Source organism: Rhinopithecus bieti, unplaced genomic scaffold (assembly GCF_001698545.2).
Source record: "Rhinopithecus bieti isolate Rb0 unplaced genomic scaffold, ASM169854v2 scaffold_63316, whole genome shotgun sequence".
Classification (NCBI taxonomy): Eukaryota; Metazoa; Chordata; class Mammalia; order Primates; family Cercopithecidae; genus Rhinopithecus; species Rhinopithecus bieti.
This window is the reverse complement of record NW_016824497.1, coordinates 1,538,179-1,561,523: the sequence shown is the minus strand read 5'-3', so window position 1 is coordinate 1,561,523 and position 23,345 is coordinate 1,538,179. Positions and strand designations below refer to the sequence as shown.

The following is a 23,345-nucleotide window of genomic DNA, read 5'->3' as shown; positions in this document are numbered from 1 at the left end:
AACTATTTGCAGATGACATGCCTTTATATTTAGAAAATCCCCAGAAAATGCACAAGAAAAAAATCACTAGAACAATAAATAAATTTGACAAAGCGGCAGGACAGGAGAGCAATGCACAAAAATTAGTTACTTCTATATACCAGCAATGAACAACCTGAAAAGGATATTAAGGAAGCTATTACATTTACAATAGCATCCAAAAGAATATAATACCTAGGAATAAATTTAACCCAGGAGGTGAAAGACTTGCCTACTAAAACTACAAAATATTGCTAAGGATTTCAAAAAGAGCTAATTAAATGAAAAGATATCCTATGTCCACAGATGGGAGACTTCCAAAAAGTAAGATACTGCCATAAGAATACACATACATACCTATGAAACAGATTTGAATTCAGAAATAAACCCAAAAATCTATGGCCAGTTGATTTCTGACATGGGTACCAAGACCATTCAATGAGGAAAGAAAAATCTCATCAACAAATGATGGGGGGACAACTAGAGAACCACATGCAAAATAATGAAGTAGGACCCCTACTTCACTCTATGTACAAAAATTAACTGAAAATGAATGACCTAAATATGGGAACTAAAACTATTATAAGATAACACAGGAGGCTGGGCACAGTGGCTCATGCCTGTAATGCCAGCACTTTCGGAGGCTGAGGCAGGTGGATCACTTGAGGCCAGGAGTTCAAAACCAGCCTGGCCAACATGGTAAAACTCTGTCTACTAAATATACAAAAATTAGCCAGGTGTGGTGGTGGGCACCTGTAATCCTAGATACTTAAGAGGCTGAGACAGGAGAATCACTTGAACATGGGAGGCAGAGGTTGCAGTGAGCTGAGATCGCGCCACTGCACTCCAGCCTGGGTGACAGAGTGAGACCCTGTCTCAAAACAAAACAAAACAAAACAGAACAAAACAAAACAAAACAAAAGGAAGATAACACAGGGGTAAATCTTCATGACTATAAATTTGGCAATAAATTCTTAGGTTTGTCACCAAAAGCATAAGCAACAACAGTAACAAAAGTCAACAAAATACATTTCATAAAATTAAAACATTAAAATTAAAACAATTGAATTCATGGAGATAGAGAGGATGACGGTTACTAGAACCTGGAAAGGACTGTGGGAAGGGGGGCAAAAGGTGGGGTTGGTTAATGGGTGCAAAAATATAGAATGAATAAGATCTAGTATTTGGTAACACAAGAGGATGACCACAGTCAACAAAACTATATTGCACATTTAAAAATAACCAAAAGAGTATAATTGGAATGTTTATAACAAAGAAATGATAAATGCTTGAGGTCATAGATACCCCATTTACCCTGATGTGATTATTACACATTGTATGCCTGTATCATAATATATCATGTACCCCATACATTGGTTGGTGCAAAAGTCACTGTGGTTTTTGCCACTGAAAGTAGGCAAAAACCACAATTACTTTTGCACCAACCTAATACTATGTACTCATAAAAATAAAAAACTCCTGTACATCAAAGGATATTATCAAAAAAGTAAAAGATAACTTACAGAATAGCAGAAAATATCTGCAAATCATGTATCTGATAACAGTTTAGTATCCAGAATACAAAAAAAAAGAAAAAAAAAACCTCCCACAACAACAAAATAACAAACAGTCTGGTGAAAAAAATGTGCAAAAGACTTGAATAGACATTTCTCCAAACAAGTCCAGCAAACACATTAAAAGATGTTCAACAACATTAAGTCATTAGGGAAATGCAAATCAAAATCACCGTGAGATATCACTTTACACCCACCAGGATGGTTATGATTTTTAAAATGGGAAAGTAAAAAGTATTGTCAAGGATGTAGAAAAACAGGGATACTGTCATGCTGATGGGAATGTAAAATGGTGCCGACTGGAAAATAAGCAGTTCTTGAACAAGATAAGACATAGAATTACCATAATACCCAGTACTAGATAGATAGAGAAAACAAAACATAAGTCCACACAGAAACTTGCAGACAGGTGTTTATAGCAGAACTATTTATAATAACCTAAGGGTGGAAACAACCTAAAGGTCCATCAGTGAATGAATGGATAAACAAATTGTGCATAATCACACAATGAAATATTGTTCAGCCATAAAAAGAATGAAGTACTGCTACATGCTACAACATGAATATACCTTGAAAACTTATACTAAGTAAAAGACACAAAAGGTCACATAAGGTATGAGTCATTTTATATAAAACATTCAGAAGAAGCAAATACACAGAGAAAGAAAACTGATTATTTGCTACTGGAGGTGAGAAGAGAAAGGGCTAGGGAGTGATTATTTAATGTGCACAGAGTGTTCCTCTGGGTTAAGGGAACAGTTTTGAAACTAGAGAGAAGCGATGGTACATAACACTGTGAATGTACTAAATGCCACTGAACTGTACATTTTTAAATGGTTATTTGTATGTTATATGAATTTAACCTCAATTTAAAAATGTTATCACTAGGAAAAAAAATAGGTGATTGTGGGAGGGATGAAACTAGTTTTCCTATGAAGAGTCCAAATGTTCACAACATAATAGAAATTGAATTGCAATTACTTACACTTAGTACAAGTATAATGGCTGGTATGGTTTGGCTGTGTCCCCACCCAAATCTCATCTTGAATTCCCACATGTTGTGGGAGGGACCTGGTGGGAGGTAACCGAATCATGGGGGCAAGTCTTTCCCATGCTGTTCTCATGATAGTGAATAAGTCTCACAAGATCTGATGGCTTTAAAAAGGGGAGTTTCCAGCTGGACTTGGTGGCTCATGCCTGTAATCCCAGCACTTTGGGAGGCTGAGGCGGGCAGATCACCTGAGGTCAGGAGTTCCAGACCAATCTGCCCAACATGGCGAAACCTCATCTCTACTAAAAATACAAAAAATCAGCCAGGCGTGGTGGCAGGCACCTGTAATCCCAGCTACTCAGGAGACTGAGGTGGGATAACTGCTTGAACCCGGGAGGCAGAGGTTGTGATGAGTCAAGATCATGCCACTGTACTCCAGCCTGGGCAAAGAGCAAAACTCCGTCTCAAAAAAAAAAGGGGGGGTGCGGGGGGGTTCCCCTATACAAGCTCTCTTCTCTTATCTGCCACCACGTGAGACGTGTCTTTCACCTTCTGCGATGATTGTGAGGCCTCCCCAACCATGCGGAACTATTAGGTCCATTAAATCTCTTTCTTTTGTAATTTGCCTGGTCTCAGGTATGTCTTTATCAGCAGCATGAAAGAGAACTAATACAATGACTTACACACCAAGTACTACTGTGATATGCAAAATAATGGCCAAAGATTTCCATATTCTAATCCTTGAGACATGTGAATATGTTAGGTTATAAATAAAAGGAAAATGAAAGGCACCAGGTGAAATTAACGTTGCTTATCAGCTGACAGTAAAACAGGGAGTTATTCTGCATTACCCATGTGTGCCCAGAAGGAAGGGGCGGTAGTGTCAGAATCAGAGCAATGTGACAGGTGAGGCACTTGACTGGCCGCAGCTGGCTATGAAGATAGAAGGGGATCATAAACCAAAAAATGTAGGCAGCTTCTAGAAGCTGGAAAAGGCAAGGAAATTGATTCTCTTCTAGAGTCTCTAGAAGTAACACAGCCCTGTTAACAACTAGATTTTAGCTCAAATGAAACCCATTTCAGATTTGTGATCGCTAAAACAGTAAGGTAATATTTCTGTTGGTTAAAGCTAGGTTTGTGTGATTTGTTACAGCAGCCATAAGAAATTACTGCTGATCGTCTTACCTGGAAGTACAATGCTCCTTTAATAAATACCTAAACACATGGAAGTGGCTTTGGAATTGGGCAGGGGACAGAAGCTAGAATTTTAAGAAGCTTAATTTCTAAAGGCTGGGCACAGTGGCTCACACCTGTAATCCCAGCACTTTGGGAGGCCAAGTCGGGTGAATTGCTTGAGGTCAGGAGTTCGAGACCAGCCTAACCAGCGTGGTGAAACCCCGTTTCTACTAAAAATACAAAAATTAGCCTGGCATGGTGGTGGGTGCCTGTAAATCCCAGCTATTTGGGAGGCTGAGGCAGGAGAATCACTTGAACCCAGAGCGAGACTCTGTCTCAAAAAAAAAAAAAAAAAGGCATAATTTCTAAAAAGTTTAAACAGATTGTTAGCAGGCTAAACGTCATCAAAAAGAAAGGATAACCTAGAGAACAGAACCTTGTATCCAAAAGGCAGAAGCACAGAAGATCACCATAAAAGATTATTCTCAGACCTTGAAACCAAATGGAGTTTGGATGGATTTTGAAATTCCACAGGAATTTCCTTCCACTGCTTTGTGTTTTGAACATGAATGTCTATAAACTGTCATCAGATACCTGTCCCACCATCGTACTGTGGGAGGAGGTAACTTACTTCTCGAGTTTCAGTTTCACAGATGAAGAAAAACTGTGTCTCAAGGTGGATCATACCCCAAGTCTCACTCATATCTGATTTATTTGATAAGAATTGGAACTTTGAGCTTATGGGATTTAGATGCGACATTAGACTTTGAGCCGACACTGTAATGGGGATGTTGAAATAGGGTGAATATACTCTGCATGTGGAAAGGATGTGAATCTTTGGGGGTCAGCAGGTAGAATAATGGTTTTCCCAAAATGCCATATCCTAGTCTTTAAAAAAGCTAGATTTAAATGGGATCAAGTTTGCTCATCAGCTGATTTTAAGATAATTACTTTGAATAATACAGCTATGAACACACAGAGGAAAGGAAAAAAAAACATTCTATTTGCAGGAAACTAGTAAAAGTAACAGAAAAGGTAATATCTGAACTAAATTAAAAAGAAGCAACAGCAGGAGGACAGGAAGAAGAAATGGGGTATTAAGAGGCATGATGGGCCCGGCGCGGTGGCTCACGCTTGTAATCCAAGCACTTTGGGAGGCTGAGGTGGGCGGATCACCTGAGTTCAAGACCAGCCTGACCAAATGGAGAAACCCCATCTCTACTAAAAATACAAAATTAGCCAGGCGTAGTGGCACATGCCTGTAGTCCCAGCTACTTGGGAGGTTGAGGCAGGAGAATCACTTGAACCCAGGAGGCAGAGGTTGCAGTGAGCCAAGATCCTGCCATTGTACTCCAGCCTGGGCAACAAGAGTGAAACTCCATCTCAAAAAAAAAAAAAAAAAAAAAAAAAAAAAAAAACCGGGGCATGATGACCCAAGAGTACAGCATGGAGATACTCAAGCAAAAGTAAAAAGGAATGCAAACTGCAGATTAAGGAAGTATCTTCTGCTTGTTTGCTAAGACTTTTAGTCACAGATCAATGTTAAATTTTATCTAATTTTAAAAAATTTTTTATCTATTAAGATAATCATATGATTTTCTGTTTATGTGAAAATTACATATATTTTCTAATCTATAACCAACCTTGCACATCCAACATAACCCCAACTTGGTCTTCATAAACTAGCATTTTTATATCTTACATGTTGTGTTTGTGTTACTATTTAAGATTTGTGCATTTATTTTCACAAGTGAGATTTGCCTGTAACTATCGTTCTTGTACAGTCTTTGTTGAGTTTTGGCATGAAGACTATGTTGGCCTCAGAAAATAAGTGGGAAGCATATCTACCTTTTCTGTTCTTCAGAACAGTTTGTAAAAGACTGGCACTATTTCATCCTTAAATGGTTGATAAAATTCTTAGATGCAGTTATTTGGACCTGCAGTTTTTCTCTGAATAAATGTTTAAATTACAGATTCACTTTATTTAATAGTTACAGAACTATGTGGATTTTGTTTCTTCTACTGTCAGTTTTGGTTCCATTGTATTTTTCTGTAAATGTGTCAATTTCACAAAGATTTCAAATTTAAGCAATTTATAATGTGTTGCTTCCTTTAAATATCTAGACACAGTAGTAAATATTCCTTTTTTCATTCCTGGGGATGGCTGTGGTTTTTAAAAATTAGTCATATTAGTTTTATTAGGTTTTCCCCTACAAAATTTTAACACTATTTTAAAAAACTGGTTTATTCTCTGTATCGTATGTGTGTTTCCTATACTAATTTCTGCTATCTTTTCCCTCTTCCTTCTTTGGTTAATTCTCTTGCTCATTTTCTTTCTAACTTATTGAAATAGATGCTTAGTTTGTAAAGTTTTAGTTTTTCTCCTTTTCTTACATACGTAACTAAAGCTGTAATTTTCTCTCTAGATACCGTTTCAAATGCATTTTATCAATTTTGTTATGTAGCACTTTCACTAACATTCATTTCAAAATATTTTGAAATCTTTCATTTCAAAATTTTCCCTCATTTTCATTGGCACTTTTCCACTACCTTTTAGTTACAGATTTCTAGCTAATTGCACTGTGGTCAGGGAACATATATAATGATTTCAATCATTTTCATCACAGAGTTCTACCAAATGACTAAGGGAGAAAGAATACCACTCTTACATAAACTTTCAATCCTGTGAAATTTGCCGAAGCTTGCTTTATAACCAATTTCTTTTATAGTCAATATTTTTAAAAGAACATGTATTCTGCAGATGTTGGGAGGTATTCTATATATGTCCATTGGTTCAAGTTTGCCAATCACATTAAATCTTGCATGCACTGTGTGTTTTGTTTTGTAGTGCTTTATTTTTATCTACATGTTCTATTTCTAAGAAATGTGCTTAAATCTCCCATTATGATTTGTGGGTCTATTATTATGTTTTTTATTTATCTTGAGACCATGTTATCACATTTATATAAGTTTAGAATTATTACACCTTCCTAGTGATTTCAACCGTTTATAACAACCACTTCATTTCTAATAATTTTTTTTTTGCCTTAAATTCTACTGTGTCTGATTTAATATAGCTTTCTTTTGGTTGGTGTTTGCCTGAATATCCTTTCTAAACTGTTATTTCAGTATGTCTTTTTTCCCTCTGGCTGCTTAAGAATTGCCTGAATATCCTTTCTAAACTGTTATTTCAGTATGTCTTTTTTCCCTCTGGCTGCTTAAGAATTTTTTTCTTTGCCTTAATTTTCTGAAATTTCACTATGATGTGTATGGATGAGTTTTCTCTTGTTTTTGAGACAGAGGTCTCGCTCTGTCACCCAGGCTGGAGTGCAATGGCATGACATGGCTCACTGCAGCCTTGGCCTCCCAGGCTCAAGTGATCCTCCCACCTCAGTCCCCCAGGTAGCTGGGAGTACAGGCCCATGCCTGGCTAATTTTTGCATTTTTAGTAGACATGGGCTTTTGCCATGTTGTCAAGGGTGGTCTTCAACTCCTGAGCTCAAGCGATCCACCCACCTCGGCCTCCTAAAGTGGTAGGATTACAGGTGTGAGCCACCGCACCTGGCCTCGATGAGTATTTCTTTTCATTCACACCCCCTGGAATTTGCTGGCCTTCATGAACCTGTAGACTGATCTTGTTCATCTGTTTCTGAAATACTCTTAGTTATCTCACCTTCAAATACTGCTTATGCTGCATACAGGATTGTTTCTCTAAAGACTATCAGCTACCTTGTCAATAGTAATAATGCAAGTCAGAAGACAGTAAAAATCGTCTCTTCAAATAACTACCAACCCAAAATTATAAAACCAGTAAAGATATCCAAAGAATGAAGGCAAAATAATTTTCAGACAAACAAAAACTGGTCACTACCAACAGACCCCTCTGTAATTTTCTTTTACAAAGGAAAATCTGTAAAGGGTATTCTTGGTAGAAAGATCTTATGAGAGGTGTAGAAATAAGTAAAGAGCAAAAAATAAATATGTGGATAAAGTTCATATGAACACTGACTATGCAAGACAATAATGATGTCCTACAGGTAGACACATGTATATATGTGTGGTCTGAGTATAGAAACATGCTCATACTGTAATAAAGAAAAAGAATAAAATAAACAAAAACTGGTCAATGTAATAAAAGGTGAGAAAAAAAAGAAAAAAGGATGGAGACTAGGTAGGATAAACAGAAGCATAAAGAAAGACCAAATTTAAGCCCCAATAAGTAATGACATGAATTGAAAAATAGATTAAATTCTCCCATGAAGGGAAGATTTTCAGACAGGATTTTAAAAAATCAGTTATATATTTGTCAAAACCCACAAAAGGTACAACATCAACAGTGAACTCTAATGTAACTTTGGATGATAATGACATGTCTATGCAGGTAGCATATGTGCCACTGTGGTGTGGGATGTTGACAGCAGAAGAGAATGTACCTGTGTGGGGACAGGGGTTAGGTATATAGGAACTCTGTACTTTCTGCTCAATTCTACTGTACTACTGCCCTACTACTGCTGCCCTACTACTACTCTAAAAAATAAGTTTATTCATTTTAAAAAGAGATAAGTATTCCACTAATAACGTTATATAAAACATATTCTTTTTTTTTTGAGACAGGGTCTTCCTCTGTTACTCAGGCTGGAGGGGAGTGTTATCACACCTCACTGCAGCCTTAACCTCCTGAGTTCAAGCAATTCTCCCACCTCAGCCTCCTGAGAAGCTGGGACTATAGGTACATACCACCACATCCAGCTAATCTTTTATTTTTTGGTAAAGATGGGGTCCTGCTATGTTGTCCAGGCTTGTCTCAAACTCCTAGGTTCAAGTGATCCTCCCGCCACAGCCTCCCAAAACGTTCGGATTACAGGGCTGAGTCACCACGCCCAGCCTAAAATACATTCTTAATTTAAAATTAAAGCTATAATGGAAAAGCAGGGGCCGGGCGCCGGTGGGCCTCAAGCCTGTAATCCCAGCACTTTTGGGGAGGGCCGAGCGCGGATCATGGAGGTCAGGAGATCGGGGACCATCCTGGCTAATACTGTGAAACCCCGGTCTCTACTAAAAAATAAAAAACAAAACTATTCCGGGCGACGAGGCGGGGCGCCTGTAGTCCGTACCTCGGAGGCTGAGACAGTCGAAATGGCCGTTGAACCCGGGGGCGGAGCTTGCAGGTGAGGCTGAGCAGCCGGCCACAGCCTCCAGCCTGGGGCGGGCAGGCCGACTCCGTCTCAAAAAAAAAAAAAAAAAAAAAAAAAAAAAAAAAAAATAATGGAAGAAGCAATGACCTCTAAAACTTCAATAATATAAAATATGAGGTAAAATATTACTTACTTTTAACTTCACAGTCACCCTCTGTGAAACACGCAACATGTAAGTCTAATAGATACAACCAAAGCTTAATTTGAAATATATTTTAAGTAAAAATCTTGGTTAAAATGTATTAGCAAAGAAAAATCAATGCAAGTGTCATCAGACTTTATCCAAAGACAGTATTAATAGTAAATCCAAACTATTTACTCTGAATAAAGTCTTTGCAACTAAAATAACTAGTTATCACCTAAAAAACTGACTCTTGCTAATAGTTAAAAATAAATTATAAACCAAAACCACACCAAGTATATGCATTACCTCCCAGTCTTTTCAACAGTATAATGTAGATACTTTCACAAGAAAATGGAGACTCAAAGAAGTAAAATAACTTACTAAAAATAATCTGGGAGAGTTAAGTTTGGAATCCACATCTGTCTGACTAGAGAACCTAAAGTCCTACCCACCACATCTGGATTCCCCACCCCTGGGCCACAGACCAGTACCATCCACGGCCTGTTAGGCCGCACAACAGGAGGTGGGCAGCAGGCCAGCAGGCATTACCACCTGAACTCCACTTCCTGTCAGACCAGCAGTGGCATTAGATTCTCATAGGAGCACAAATACTATTGTGAATTACTCATGCAAGGGATCTAGGCTGTGTGCTCCTTATGAAAATCCAATGCCTGATGATCTGAGCTGGAACAGTTTCATCCCAAAACCATCCCCGAGCCCCCATCCTGGTCCATGAAAAAACTGTCTTCCACAAAGTTGGTCCCTGGTGCCAAAAGGTTGGGGACTACTGTACTACATAACAGTAGCTTCATTTTCTATGCTAATTTATTGATAGATAATAGAACTAAAGATTCATAACTTGTCCCCTAATTATACTAGATACTCTGCACACAAGCCAAAGCCATTTTCACTAAGCAGTGATTCAAAAGAAGTTTTAAAAGATAGTTCGCCAAGTAGAGATGTGAAATTTTGTGTCTAAAAAGCATTATTCAAACTGCAGTATATATGAATCAAAGTGCTTCTGTGGCCTTTTGCCCTATTTAAACCTATAATCTGATTAAGAATGTAATCAAATTGCTATGTAGTACCCATCACTTCATTTGCCACAGAGTTAGTTTTAGGTCAACATATGGAATAAAATGGGATAGAAATGAGAGAAGACTATGACTATTAGACTACAATTAAAGCTGTTAGCATCTTGGAAGACAAGTAGTAAACAAAATACCTGTGACAAACCAGAAAGATAATCTATCAAAAAAAAATTAAATTCAATCAAATGTGAGTTTTTTTTGTTTTTTTTTCCTTTGAGGCCGGGTCTCACTGTCACCCAGGCTGGAGTGCAGTGGAGTGATCACAGCTCACTGTAAACTCAGACTCCTGGGCTCAAGAGATCCCCCTGACTCAGCCTCCTGAGTATGTGCGACTACAGGGACATGCCACCACACTTGGCTAATTTTTATTTTTGTAGGGATAGGGTCTTGCTCTGTTGCCCAGGCTAGTCTCAAATTCCTGACCTCAACGATCTTTCCACCTTGGCCTTCCAAAGCACTGGATTACAGACATGAGTCACTGCATCCAGCCTAAATGTTTATGTGTTGTAATTTAGTATTGACCACTTTCCATACACCAAACACTGTGCTAGGCATTGGGACTACAGAGATAAAACAGTGAAATAAATGGTACAATACACACAGGTATGCACAAAATATCATGACACCTAGCTTGAGGGGCAATAGGAGAAACCAGTAAAAAAAAAAAAAAAAAGTTAGAACTTCCTTTTGAAGAAAGCATTTAAAGCATCTGAGCCAAGTCTTAAAGGATAAATAGGAAATGAGACAAATGAAGAAAGGTAAGGAACAAGATAAAGTCACAGAAGCAAGAAAGCACAGTCCATTTAGAGAATTGAAAAAGTTTAACTTAAGATATACGTAGGGCAAATGTTGGAAAATGAGGCTAAAGTGAGAAATAAGGTTTACATAAAGGGTCTTCATGTGGGTGAATTTTATCTAGAAAGTCACTGACAGAGGTTAAACACGGTAGGACATGAAAACCAGTAATCTAGGTTAATAAAAAACCAAGGTCCTATACTAAGACAGTGACCGTGAAAATGAAGAATGGAGCAAACATGAAAATGTTACGGAAACAGACAAAGAATGAGGGAAAGGGAAACATTAAGATGACAGGCAACTTCCTAGTATCATTACCTAAGTGGACACTGATGCTGTGACTGAAGAGATAGAGGATACTTACTATGGTGATACCTCAAAGTAATAAGTAACTCCCATCTTTCATGTACTAAAGAAAAGCTTTCAGGAGGAAGCAATAACTACTGTGGGACTTAAAAGATTAACAGAAATTAAGACAACGGGTGAGAGTCTGAATGTTGACAGTGAAGTAGAAGTACTGAATGATGGCAACAATGAGACCAGAGAAGGAAGAAGGAGCCAGATCAAAAGTGCTTTATAAGCCATATTAGGACTTTGGGGTTATATCATTCAAGTACTGGAGAGCTTTGTTAGGGTTATAAGGAAGATAAAGAAAGGATCACATTTTATTTCAGAAAATGACTGTACGACATGAAAATAGACTGCAGGAAGAAACCAAAATTGAAATGGGACGAGGGAGGGATTATAAAAATAACCCAAGTAAAAGATAGCATTAACTTGAGTTAGAATGAATGGCGTTAGTGGGAACTTACATAAAAGATGAGTGGATATATCTGCTATCTAGTAGGACTGGGTATCTACAGGGTAGAGTTAAAGCTAACACACACTTTCCTTTTTTTTTTTCTTTTAAAAAAATAGAGACAACATCTCATTATGTTGAGAGGCTGGTCTCAAACTCCTGGACTCAAGCGATCCTCCCACTGCAGCCTTCCAAAGCACTGGGATGATGGTGTGAGACATCCCATCTTTCTTTTAATACAACCACCCACCAACCCGGTCATTCACGTGCGTTTTTGTTTTTTCTTGAACAAATTTACTAACTTACAAAAGTACAGTTCTTTTAAAATTAATGATAGTCAAAACGTTCTAATTGTAACTTACTACAGCTCAAGAAACTTAAGAAAGGCTTTAAGAAGAAAGTACATTTTGAGATGAACTTTGAAAGATTAATATTATCACCATTTAATCACTAATGGATTAAGAAAAAATCAACAAAATCTGGCCAGGTACAGTGGCTCATGCCTGTGATCCCAGTACTTTGGGAAGCCAAGGCAAAGAGGACAGCTTGAGCCCAGGAGTTCAAGGCAAGCCTGGAAAACATGGGGAGACTCCATCTCTTCAAAAAATAAAAAATAAAAATAAATAAAATCTGTACTTAAAATGTTAAAGGTGACAACTACAATTCTTACATGTAAGAGGATGGTAGTGCCACTCACAGAACACAGAAAAGGGGCAAGGTGTGCATGTAAAGACAGACTGAATGGGAAAGATAACAGTAAATACAAGGTTTTGTTTGTTTTTAGTAAATATAGTTTTGAACAGGCTGCATTAGAAGTTCCTGTGAGACATTTAAGTACTGACAGCAACTAAGCAGGATATGACATTCAAGACTGAGAAAGAATTACCTGATACTCAACAGAGAAAAGTGGGCTTGAGATGGTAATTTTGATGTCAGCAGGATGTACATGGTAACCGAAACCCTAAGAGTAGATACTACTCAAGGAGAATACGCAGAGTGAGAAACGTGATGGCCTAGGACATATCCCTACAAGTCATCTACATTTTACAGACTGGTAAGTAAATGATGCCCATAGAAAGATACTGAGAAGATGCAGCTGGATGAGTTAAAATGGAAACTGAGTATCTTAAAAACTAAGAGAGTCTTTTTGGAAAAAATAAGTCAACAATATTCAATGCTGCCACGTAAGTTAAAGACCCAAATGTTACAGCATTTAGCATCAGGAAGATAATCAAGAATAATTTCAGTTTAAGAAAGGGGGACTGGAAGACAAGGCAGAAGAGACTACAAGGACAGGCAATTCTTTCAAGAAGCCTAGTTATGAATAGGACAGACAGAATATAGAGACTAAAGGGATTTGTAATTGAGGGAGAGTTTTTTAATGGTTTTGCTTACATGTTTTCTGAACGGAAGTTAACAAGTAGAGCACAAAGGAGGTATCAACAGAAGAGGTTCCTGATACAGTTGCGGATGGGATTCAAAGCATGGATGACAGACCATCTTTCAATAGAGGAGAAACGAATATATGACACACAAGACATTAGAGGGTGTATGTATTTTCTCTTTTTTTGAGACAAAGTCTCACTCTTGTCCCCCAGGCTAAAGTGCAATGGCATGATCTCGGCTCACTGCAACCTCCGCCTCCCGGGTTCAAGCAATTCTCCTGCCTCAGCCTCCTGCGTAGCTGGACTTACAAGTGCCTGACACCATACCCGGCTAATTTTTGTATTTTTAGTAGAGACGGGGTTTCGCCACGTTGGCCAGGCTGGTCTCGGAACTCCTGACCTCAGGTAATCCACCCACCTCGGCCTCCCAAAGTGCTGGGATTACAGGCATGAGCCACCACGCCCAGCCTATGTATTTTCTACTCACATGAGTTTACATAAGTTCTTCTAGAACAGAAAATTTATATAAGTTTGGATACATCTGTATACTGAAATTTTAACAATGGTGTTCTCTGTGAAATGGGATCATGGTCTATATTATTTTGTTCTTTTTGTCCTATTTTCCAAATTTCTACAATAAGCATGTAACTTTTAAAAAATGTCTTTGTCCTTTAAATTATAAAGCATAATTCATTAAGAAAGAAAATCCAGAAAATAAAGAAAAGCAGAAAGGGAAAAACAATACCTATAACCCACTAATAAACTGCTTTCACAGGTTGAGAAAATATATAAATGGTCGTTACATTACTTCATTCTCTCCGACAAAGGAATGTGAATGGAAACACTAAATTAAAATAATCCAAAACTTTCAATTGATTCTTAACTGATTCAGACACAGAGGAAAGGGTGAATTCTGGTAACCTCTTAGCTACCTAAGTCTCTATTTTAAAAGAGAATTGTTAAATCTCTGCTTAAAAAGGTAGAATTCAGATATTTGGGGCTATTAATTTAGAGCTAAATTTTCAATACTGCCTTCCTTCCTGGTCATAATCAATTTTGCTATCTAAGTATTAATTATAAATAACACCCACTAGTAACATTCACGCTCAATGGCAACAATTTTAAAAAAGAAAAATTTTAAATGGAGGCTTACAGTTGTGGTAAATTTGGTCTAACAAAAGGATCATTCTCTGCTCCATTGACTGCTTTGTTTTTCCTTTGTTTTGGTTCAGAATTGGTAGAGGGTGCCTGAGAATTATTAGCTGTGGGAGGTTTGCGTTTGGCTAGAAGTTTCCTTTGCCTTTCAATATCTTCCCTTTGCTGATTCACCCATTCTTGTTGCCTGTGTAAAATAAACAAACAAAACCATATTAACCTTCCATTACTTTTCATGGTTAAATTGGAAAAAAACGCATAAAAAACATGAAAAACCATATAATATACATTTGTAGCCTTCTGGTTCCACTCTTGTGAACCGACTTGTACTTATCTTTCAGGTCTCATGTGAAAGAATTTTTTTAAGTGAGGTGTTCTCTAAACCCCTAGATTAGGGAAAGATGTGTTGCCATATATAATTTCATGGGAACTTCTATCTCCCCACCTCAACCTTTCTAATAAATATCATTCCTATAGATGCTCTATCAGAAAGTGTCCGGTTAGACGACATCACCCTCTAAGAACAGAGACGGTGTCCATTTATACAGTATCCTGTTTTATCCCTAGTACCTAGTGTAGAGATCAGCACTTACCTGTTGCTCAATAAATGTTTCCTGAATGAAATAAATAAATGAGCTAAAACAAACCCCCAAACTATTAAAGTATGGGGTACATGTTACACATGCGTCTCACCACAGTATTTGCAAACAAATTTACAAAAGGCAAATATGAGTTTAATATGAAGAGAGTTATTTTCTAAATCTACTTTTGTTTAAAAAAAAAATTGGGAATGAGAAGTTGGTGTTTTGAAATCAAACAAATTAACCTTAACGTAAGAAATTTATAAGAAAATTTTTTTCATAATTTAAGGGAAAAAAAGACAAGAAAATAGCAAGAAAATTAGCACGGCTCTGAAAATGGGAAAGTAACAAAATAAAATTAATGCTTATCATTCAAGAATCTGAAACAATTTTGCAAATGCTCCCTAATTCTAAAACTAATAGATATCATGTCGATTATTAAAATGTAGATTAGATATTTTAGCAGTTTGAGCAGAGCATTAAGTAGTTAACAGTGAAACTTTTAAAAACCAACTTATCATACAACACCTTAAGCTTATTCTAACAGTAACCATGTTCTCTTTTAGGTCACCTCACTATGCCAATAAAAATTTTCAAATCCTATATGGTTACGATACTTAGAGCAAGTCAAATATTTCATGACCTCCTCTCCCCAACCATTGACACCAGAACTAAAGGGCTCCTACTTTGCTAATGCAGAATTGACCTTACACACATCCCCTTCCCTATGGTTTTAGTGATGAAGTAGCAGAATACGACAGGAGTGAAAAAAATCAAGAAGAACCTAGGTAGAAGATTAAAAGAGTAGAGAAAAACCTCAAGAATAGCAAAGTGAGAACAAGACTTTAATCCGTTTTCATTTAGAGGCAGGAATAAATTTCAATTTTTAATAAGTAAATCTTAAGGCTATTTTAGGGCACCATCAGGATGGTATAAATGTAAATAAGCAGTAATAATCCTAATGATTAAAATATTAATGGAAATAATTACTGGAATAGATATTAACGGCTGATTATTCAGGGATGACTATACAGTTTAGAGATTATTATTACTTTTTATTTATTTATTTCTCCTCTCATCTTCTAACCACTCTGGGTTATATCACCAATTATAAATGGCTTGATATAAACATAGTAGGTCCTCAATAAATGCTTATTAGTGAAAGTCAGGACATACAAGTAATTATTTTCTTTTTTGGTAGTTATTTTTTGAGACAGAGTCTCACTCTGTTGCCCAGACTGGAGGGCAGTGGCGTGATCTCAGCTCACTGCAGCCTCCACCTCCCAGGTTCAAGCGATTCTTGTGCCTCAGCCTCCCGAGTAGCGGGGATTACAGGCGCAGACCACCACTCTTGGCTAATTTTTGTATTTTCAGTACAGATGGGGTTTCACCCTGCTGGCTAGGCTGGTATCGAACTCTCAACCTCAAGTGATCCTCCCAACTCAGCATCCCAAAGTGCTGGGATTACAGGCGTGAGCCACTGCACCTGGCCTCTTTTTTGACAGTTAAGTGGAGAAATTGGAACTACTGGTAGAATTTATATTTCAGAACATTCATATTTGATTATATAACCGTCTCTATTATTCACTGCAGGACAACTGCAGGTCTGGGTTTAGTAGCAGAGCCTCTTGCTCATAAAACACTAAAAATTTACCTTCTGCTTTCTACTTTATTGTTGATATGTTAGTTCATGCTTCGATCACCTTTCATCTGGATATCCCTCCATCTTAACTACCAATAACACTCATCCTCTTTCTAATATTTTCACATTACCATCAATTATTCTACAACTATCACTGTAGATATCATTCTGATCACGTACACTATATGTAAACCTTTAACAAGTCCCATTATCTGCGGAATTGAAATCCAAACTCTCTAATATCAGAAGTACATTATCCTTTGTTTCACTGTGGTATAACTAGCACAGCTATGTTGAAGAAAAGTTGAATAAATCTGCTGAGAGAGAAGGTCATTCTGTGGCAAGTCCTAGGTGGCAGTGTTCGAACAGCAATGTTGGTGTGATAGCATGTGAAAGAAAGTTTTGCTTCTATTTCAAATAACTGGATACTCTGGAAAAGCTGATGTTCATGCTAGCATTACTCCCAACTTTCAAGTTTAAAAACATTTTCCACCTCCCATCCCCAAAAAAGGAGTAGCATATTTAGCACTCCTTAACACATAAACAGCCAATCAATCCTTATCTACCACCATCTGAACTCAAGAAAATATGGTAACTATAATTTCTCTGTTTTAAAGTTTGATCTGAAATGCAACAGAAAACCAAACACTGCATGTTCTCATGTATAAGTGGGAGCTAAACATTGGAGACTCGTGGACATAAAGATGAGAATGATAGAAACTGGCAGCCACAAAGATGAAGAAAGCAGAGACAGGGGCAAGGATCGAAAAACTATTGGGTACTATGCTCACTACCTAAGTGATGGGTTCAATTGTACCCCAAACTTCAGTATCATGCAATATACCCCGTAACAACCTGCACATATATCCCCTGAATCTAAAAGTTGAAATTAAAATAAATAAATAATAAAGAGTTTACCTCAGAAATGCTAAAGCCACATGTTCAGTTTAACTGATAAATGATTTACTATATCTGAGGCAAAAGAGAAGTTTTTTTCCTTAGGAATAGAGAGCAGGCAAGTGCTGAATATTAACACGTAAGGAATGGGGAATGGGAAAAAACTAAGTAGGAAAATCCTAGGAGATAAACACATACACAAATCTTCCAGTGAAATTAAATTTTCAACGATTTCCCTCTCAAAATATCATCTGTAAAGCTAAACGTTCAGTTAATATGTCGGAAAGTCAGAGTTAGAATAACATATTATATTCCACAGACGAATGCTAATTAATCAAGAAATTACTAAGCTACAATCATAATACTCTTGGTTTCATATCCCTTTCAAATGTACTAAATTCTATGATTTCAGGGTAGTGATGAACTGGAGAGCACAATTACAAATCTATAATCTTTTAAAGCAATGAAAACCCAAAGGAATACTAAAAACTTTTAAATGTTAAGAATGACTAACTTCACAAGATTCTGAAATGCAAAACCATCTGTCCATTGTTCAGTAAATGAAGCGCCATGTCTAACTGTTGTAAAGTGCCCGAGGCGTAATCGATCTTGCATACTCTTCTCTCTGCTTGACAATTTTTCTTGTGTACTCTGAGAAAAGGAGAAAAAAAAATCGTCACTCAATTTTATTCATTAATTTATAAAAGCATACAAAGCAAAAGCGGCTAATGAAGGGGAAGGGAAAATTTACTCAACTTTTAGCCTACCTTTTCAATAAGAAGTTTCTTGCTCATTGATATGCACTTATTTAATCGTTCTTTGTATTTTCAAGTAGTTTTGTTGTTCATCTATTTGCCGTCTGAGATCACAGTTAGCCTGTGACATAAGTAGAAAATGCAAAAGGTCTAGACTGGGGAATATGAAAAGCTTAGAAATATTATTGATGTTCTAAATAAATTATATACAGATAGGACTAATAATATTAAATATCTGAGTATGATACAAGAAAAAAAAAAGCCTACTTAGCCATGAGATAATACTGTTAAATGTTACTTAAGTGTGTAGTGGAAAGTACATACAGGGAAGTTTGTATCCATATCCATCACATTCAAATCCATACTCTAAGGTTAACTTTGGCTAAGTTACAAGAAACTTAGTTCAGCTTTCTTATTTCTAAATAGAAGCAACACAATCTACCTCACTTTGTTAAAAATAACTAAAATATGGTATATAAAGTGTCTATCACTTAAAAATAAATGTGAGTTTTCCTCTATCTCATAATTAACAAATTAAATGTGAGTTTTCCTCTATCTCTTATAACTAACAAAATATTTTCTCCACTGAACTTATAAATGACATACACAAGTTGCCTACCCAACAGCTGTCCTCACCACTCTTCCTTAGCAATAGGATACTAATTCTGTTCACTCTGTAGGTGGCCATATGCTCAGAAAAGAGGCCTCTCTCTAACATCAAAAGATGAGCCTGATTAGTACAGTGGCAAGAGAATAACCTATAGGGCTTGTTACAACAGATTACTGGGAACCATTCCCAGAGCTTCTGAATCGGGTCTCAGGAAGGACCTGAAAATTTCCATTTCTAGTAAGTTCTCCAGGAATGCTGATGCTCCTGGTCTGAGGATCACACTTTGAGAATCAAAAGTCTAGGCCAACCATGGTAGAATCCACAAGACAAGGGCACAGTATCTTGAAAGTGCTGAGAGAAAATAATTGCCAGCCTAAAATCAGATACCCAACACAATTGTTTTTCAAGGAAGAGGAAACAGAATTTAAAACTAATAGACCCTCAGCAATTCAAATAAAACCTTAACAATGTGTGTGTATGATGCATATGCAACTTGAAACCTGATTCTAAAATTTCTCTAAGACTGCAAAGGGCCAAAAATAGCCAAAATGAAGAAGAGGATATCTGTTTAACCATGTATCATGACTTAATATAAAGCTACATAATTATGATCACCTAAGCCCCCTTCTTCCTTAATAATGGAAATTCAATGTTTTATCCTGGATTGCTATCTGCCTAGCCAAAAGACTACAGTTCCCAGCTTCCCTTGCAGCGAAGGATGGTTCATGAGATGCAAGCAGAAGTTGTTCAATGAGATATCCAAGAAGGCTGCACACAGAATTGTGCTTTTTGTTCTTTGCTCCCATCCTCCCTCCTGTTATCTGCTTAGAAAGCAGATATCATAATTGTGACCCTAATAGATATACAGAATCTTGACGTGACCTTTGAGATATCAGCCATGAACTAACAATGACAAGGTCCCATATGATACTGAGGAGTAATAATATCTGAGCTGCCCACTTCTGTTCTTCTCTTGAAAAATAAGCTTCTATCTCATTTGAAGGACTGTTATTTATGTTCACTGTTACTAATGGCCAAAAACAATTGATAAAAATTGTTTTATCAACAATGATAAAAAGATGCTGCAGTACTTGTGTAGAGATACAAACAGAACAAGGAAACATGATACAGAACACAGAAATAGACACACTTGTATATTGGAAACAAGATTTTATGCTGATAGAGCTGGCAGTGTGAGAATGAGCTTTTAATTAAATGGGGATGAACAACTGATTATCCATATAGAAAGAAACTGAAATGAAACCACATCATGCCATACCAAAAATCAATTTCAGTAAGACTAATAATTTATATTGAAAGATCAGCTGGGCATGGTGGCTCATGCTTGTAGTCCCAGCACTTTGGGAGGCCAAGGTGGGAGGATCACTTGAAGCCAGTGTTCAATACCAGCCTGTAGACTCCCAGTTCCACAAAAAATAAAAAAAAAATCAGCCCGGAGTGATGGCACAAGTCTGTAGTCCTAGCTACTCAGGAGCCTGAGGGAGAAATATCGCTTAAACCCGGGAGTTTAAGGTTACAGTGAGCTATGATCCCGCACAGTGCTCTAGCCCGGGTGACAGAGTGTCACTTGGGGGGAAAAAAATGACCAGACTAAAAAACTTTGAGAAGTAACTGCTATTACACAGTAAAATGGAAAATGCATACTCCCTGTACTCTGGCTATGTCTTTCCTAAACATATACCATAGAAAAATTCTTTCATATTTGCCCTGAAGACACGTACAAAGAATGTTCTTAGAACTGTTTATATTAGAAAAAGTAGAAATAAAATGTCAACTAAAAGCAGAAAAGATACAGAAATTATGGTATACTCAAAACGCTTTACAATACTGCAGTGAAAAGAACAAACTACAGTTATACTCATCAAAGTGGACGACTCTGATATATAACGTTCAGTGAAAACAAGCTGGGCAAAAGGGTTCATACCGGAAAATTTCACTTAACGTTCAAAAACCAAATGAAATAATATATTGTTAAGAATGTAAGCACATATTTAATACAACCATAAAGAAATACCAAGGCACGACAAACACAAAATTTTAAATAGTGGTTAAATGGTAAATGGATGTGAGAAAATAAATATGACAGGATCAGGAAAAAGACACACTGGATTTTAAAGGTACTGACAAACACAGTAGGATCACAGGTGTTGGTTTTATCGAGTTTCTATACCAGTAGTTCTCAATGCTGGCTTACATTAGAATTATCCGGGAGAGCCTTTAAAACTACCAATGTCCAAGCCCACATCATGTCATCAACTTGATCAGAACCTCTCAGGGTAGAGTTCAGGCATTAAGTACTTTCACCCTTCCCAACTGGTGAGTCTAAGGAGCATCAAGGGTAAGAACTGCTGCTTTAAACCCTTACATTGTAAATATACTTCTAGATGTATTTTTAAATAAAGCTTACATTTAAAATCCTTCAGAACTGCAGCAGTTACTTCATCCTATCGGTATCAGATGTCAGGCATATAATAAAATCAATAAACTTTAATATGAAATGGCTATTTGTGTTATGGTAGTTGGTCACATAAATGTTATTAACTTCCTTTCAGTTCTCCAACAGTTTCTCAATTCCCAATTTACTGAAGATCTAATAAAATATTTCACTTTAAAATTGGTATTTTCAATCATGTACTTAAACTAACAGAAAAAGCTTATTGAGTTCTAGTTACAGTATTTTTTTTTTCTGAGACAGTCTCACTCTGTCGCCAGGCAGGAGTGCAGTGGTGCGATCTCAACTCACTGCAACCTCCACCTCCCGGGTTCAAGCGATTCTCCTGCCTCAGCCTCCCAAGTAGCTGGGACTACAGGCATGCGCCACCACGCCCAGCTAATTTTTGTATTTTTAGTAGAGACGGGGTTTCACCATGTTGGCCAGGACGCTCTCGATCTCTTGACCTTGTGATCCGCCCACCTCGACCTCCCAAAGTACTGGGATTACAGGCATGAGCCACCGTGCCCGGCCTAGCTACAGATTTTTTTTTGCAATGCTAAGTATTTTCTAAACAGTTTGACTGTTGCCAAATAATTTATTCAATTTTTTTTCCCCTCTATGACTCATTACTTACCCTGAGCAAATCATCTATACGTCCCTCCTTCTTTTCCAGGTCCTGGATTTTATTACTTTCTAATGCTGCTAATTTCAGCATTGTGAGATCAGTCTAAATGAAAAAAGTTATTTTATTATCTCCATTATATATGTTGTTTCAAGCAAACGCAAAACCAGACTTTACTCCAAATTCAAAAGGTAAAGAAAAATATATTTGTGTGCATATGTAAAGTGAATCTCAAAAAGTTTTAGTGCAGTTTTAATAACTTCAAGTGTATAAACGCTACAGACTTACCAAGAGACATCTAGAAAGGTCAATTACTCAGAATATTGATGTCCCACATTACAATTCAATATATCCGCTGCTTTGTGCTATACCTTCCTCTAGCTGATTTTTTTGAATTTTGCAAAACCTGTTTTAAATTGATAAGTAAAAACCTAGGTATTTATGGTATACAACACAATGTTTTGATATATGTTTACATTGTGGAATGGCTAAATCAAGTTATTTAACATATATCTTTTTTTGTGTGGTGTGAACACTTAAAATCTACTCTCTTAGCAATTTTCATATACACAAAATACTGTTTTTAACTGTAGCCCCCATGATGTATAATAGTTCCCTTGATACTTATTCTTTCTAACTAAAATTTTATGTCCTTTGACCAACATCTCATGCAGCAAAACCTTTCATGATCTACTCAGTGGATGAAGGAATGTACCTGTAATCGTAGCCTCAGGATCATCCAAAGAAAGAGGTTTTGATACATGCACAACAGTTTGGATATGACCTCACAAATAAAATCTAATGGAAATAATCTGGCAAGCTGAGGTTGAAGAGTAACATCTACTCTACTCTCCCAAACCCCAGTCTGAGAAAGTGCCATTCAGAAACTACCACATGTAAAAAATTAAAATGAAGAACTTTGTGCTCAAAATTCATGAAACTAAATAAGTGTAGAAAATATATAAATAATTCAAATAATTTTTATAATTTGCCACATATATGTATTTACATAAATACAGTCAAATGAGCGGCTTTAATGTACACTTAGAAAAAATACAGCAGTTTCACAATACATCAATTACATATACTTGGAAATTAAGTTCAGAAAGAATCAGTAAACAGAAGTCACAGCTGATAGTAAATTGTGTGTTTCAGTTTCTCACTCCTTCCTACAAATTCTGTTGTTTTTGTTTAGTAATTACTGTTATCTTTCTTGATGTGTAATTCTGCTTTATGACTACATATAAAACAAATAGACATCTCAGTTGTTAGTAAGTTAGTCAATGGTTTCTTAGAAGCCATGGGAAAAAAACAGTTTAATTATCATTTACCTGAATAATTTTAAAGGATAACTGCTTTGGTTGTACAACAGGGTGGTCCCCAAATGCTAATGCAGTAGGAGAAGGGCTATTCGGTCGAACCTAAAAAAATTATTAAAATTTTATATTAGCAAAAAAAAAAAAAGTTTCTAATTAGCAAT

At 36.8% G+C, this 23,345-nt stretch overlaps 1 protein-coding gene across 1 annotated transcript in view; it reads right to left on the bottom strand.

The window, feature by feature from the left end:
- TLK1 (tousled like kinase 1) overlaps positions 1 to 23,345 on the bottom strand; it is a 163,031-nt gene that overhangs the window by 41,494 nt on the left and 98,192 nt on the right. Inside the window, 6 exon segments of the mRNA XM_017862374.1 lie at positions 14,302 to 14,490; positions 17,938 to 18,074; positions 18,191 to 18,251; positions 18,253 to 18,299; positions 21,878 to 21,970; positions 23,197 to 23,286. Coding sequence (XP_017717863.1) covers positions 14,302 to 14,490; positions 17,938 to 18,074; positions 18,191 to 18,251; positions 18,253 to 18,299; positions 21,878 to 21,970; positions 23,197 to 23,286 — 617 coding nt within the window.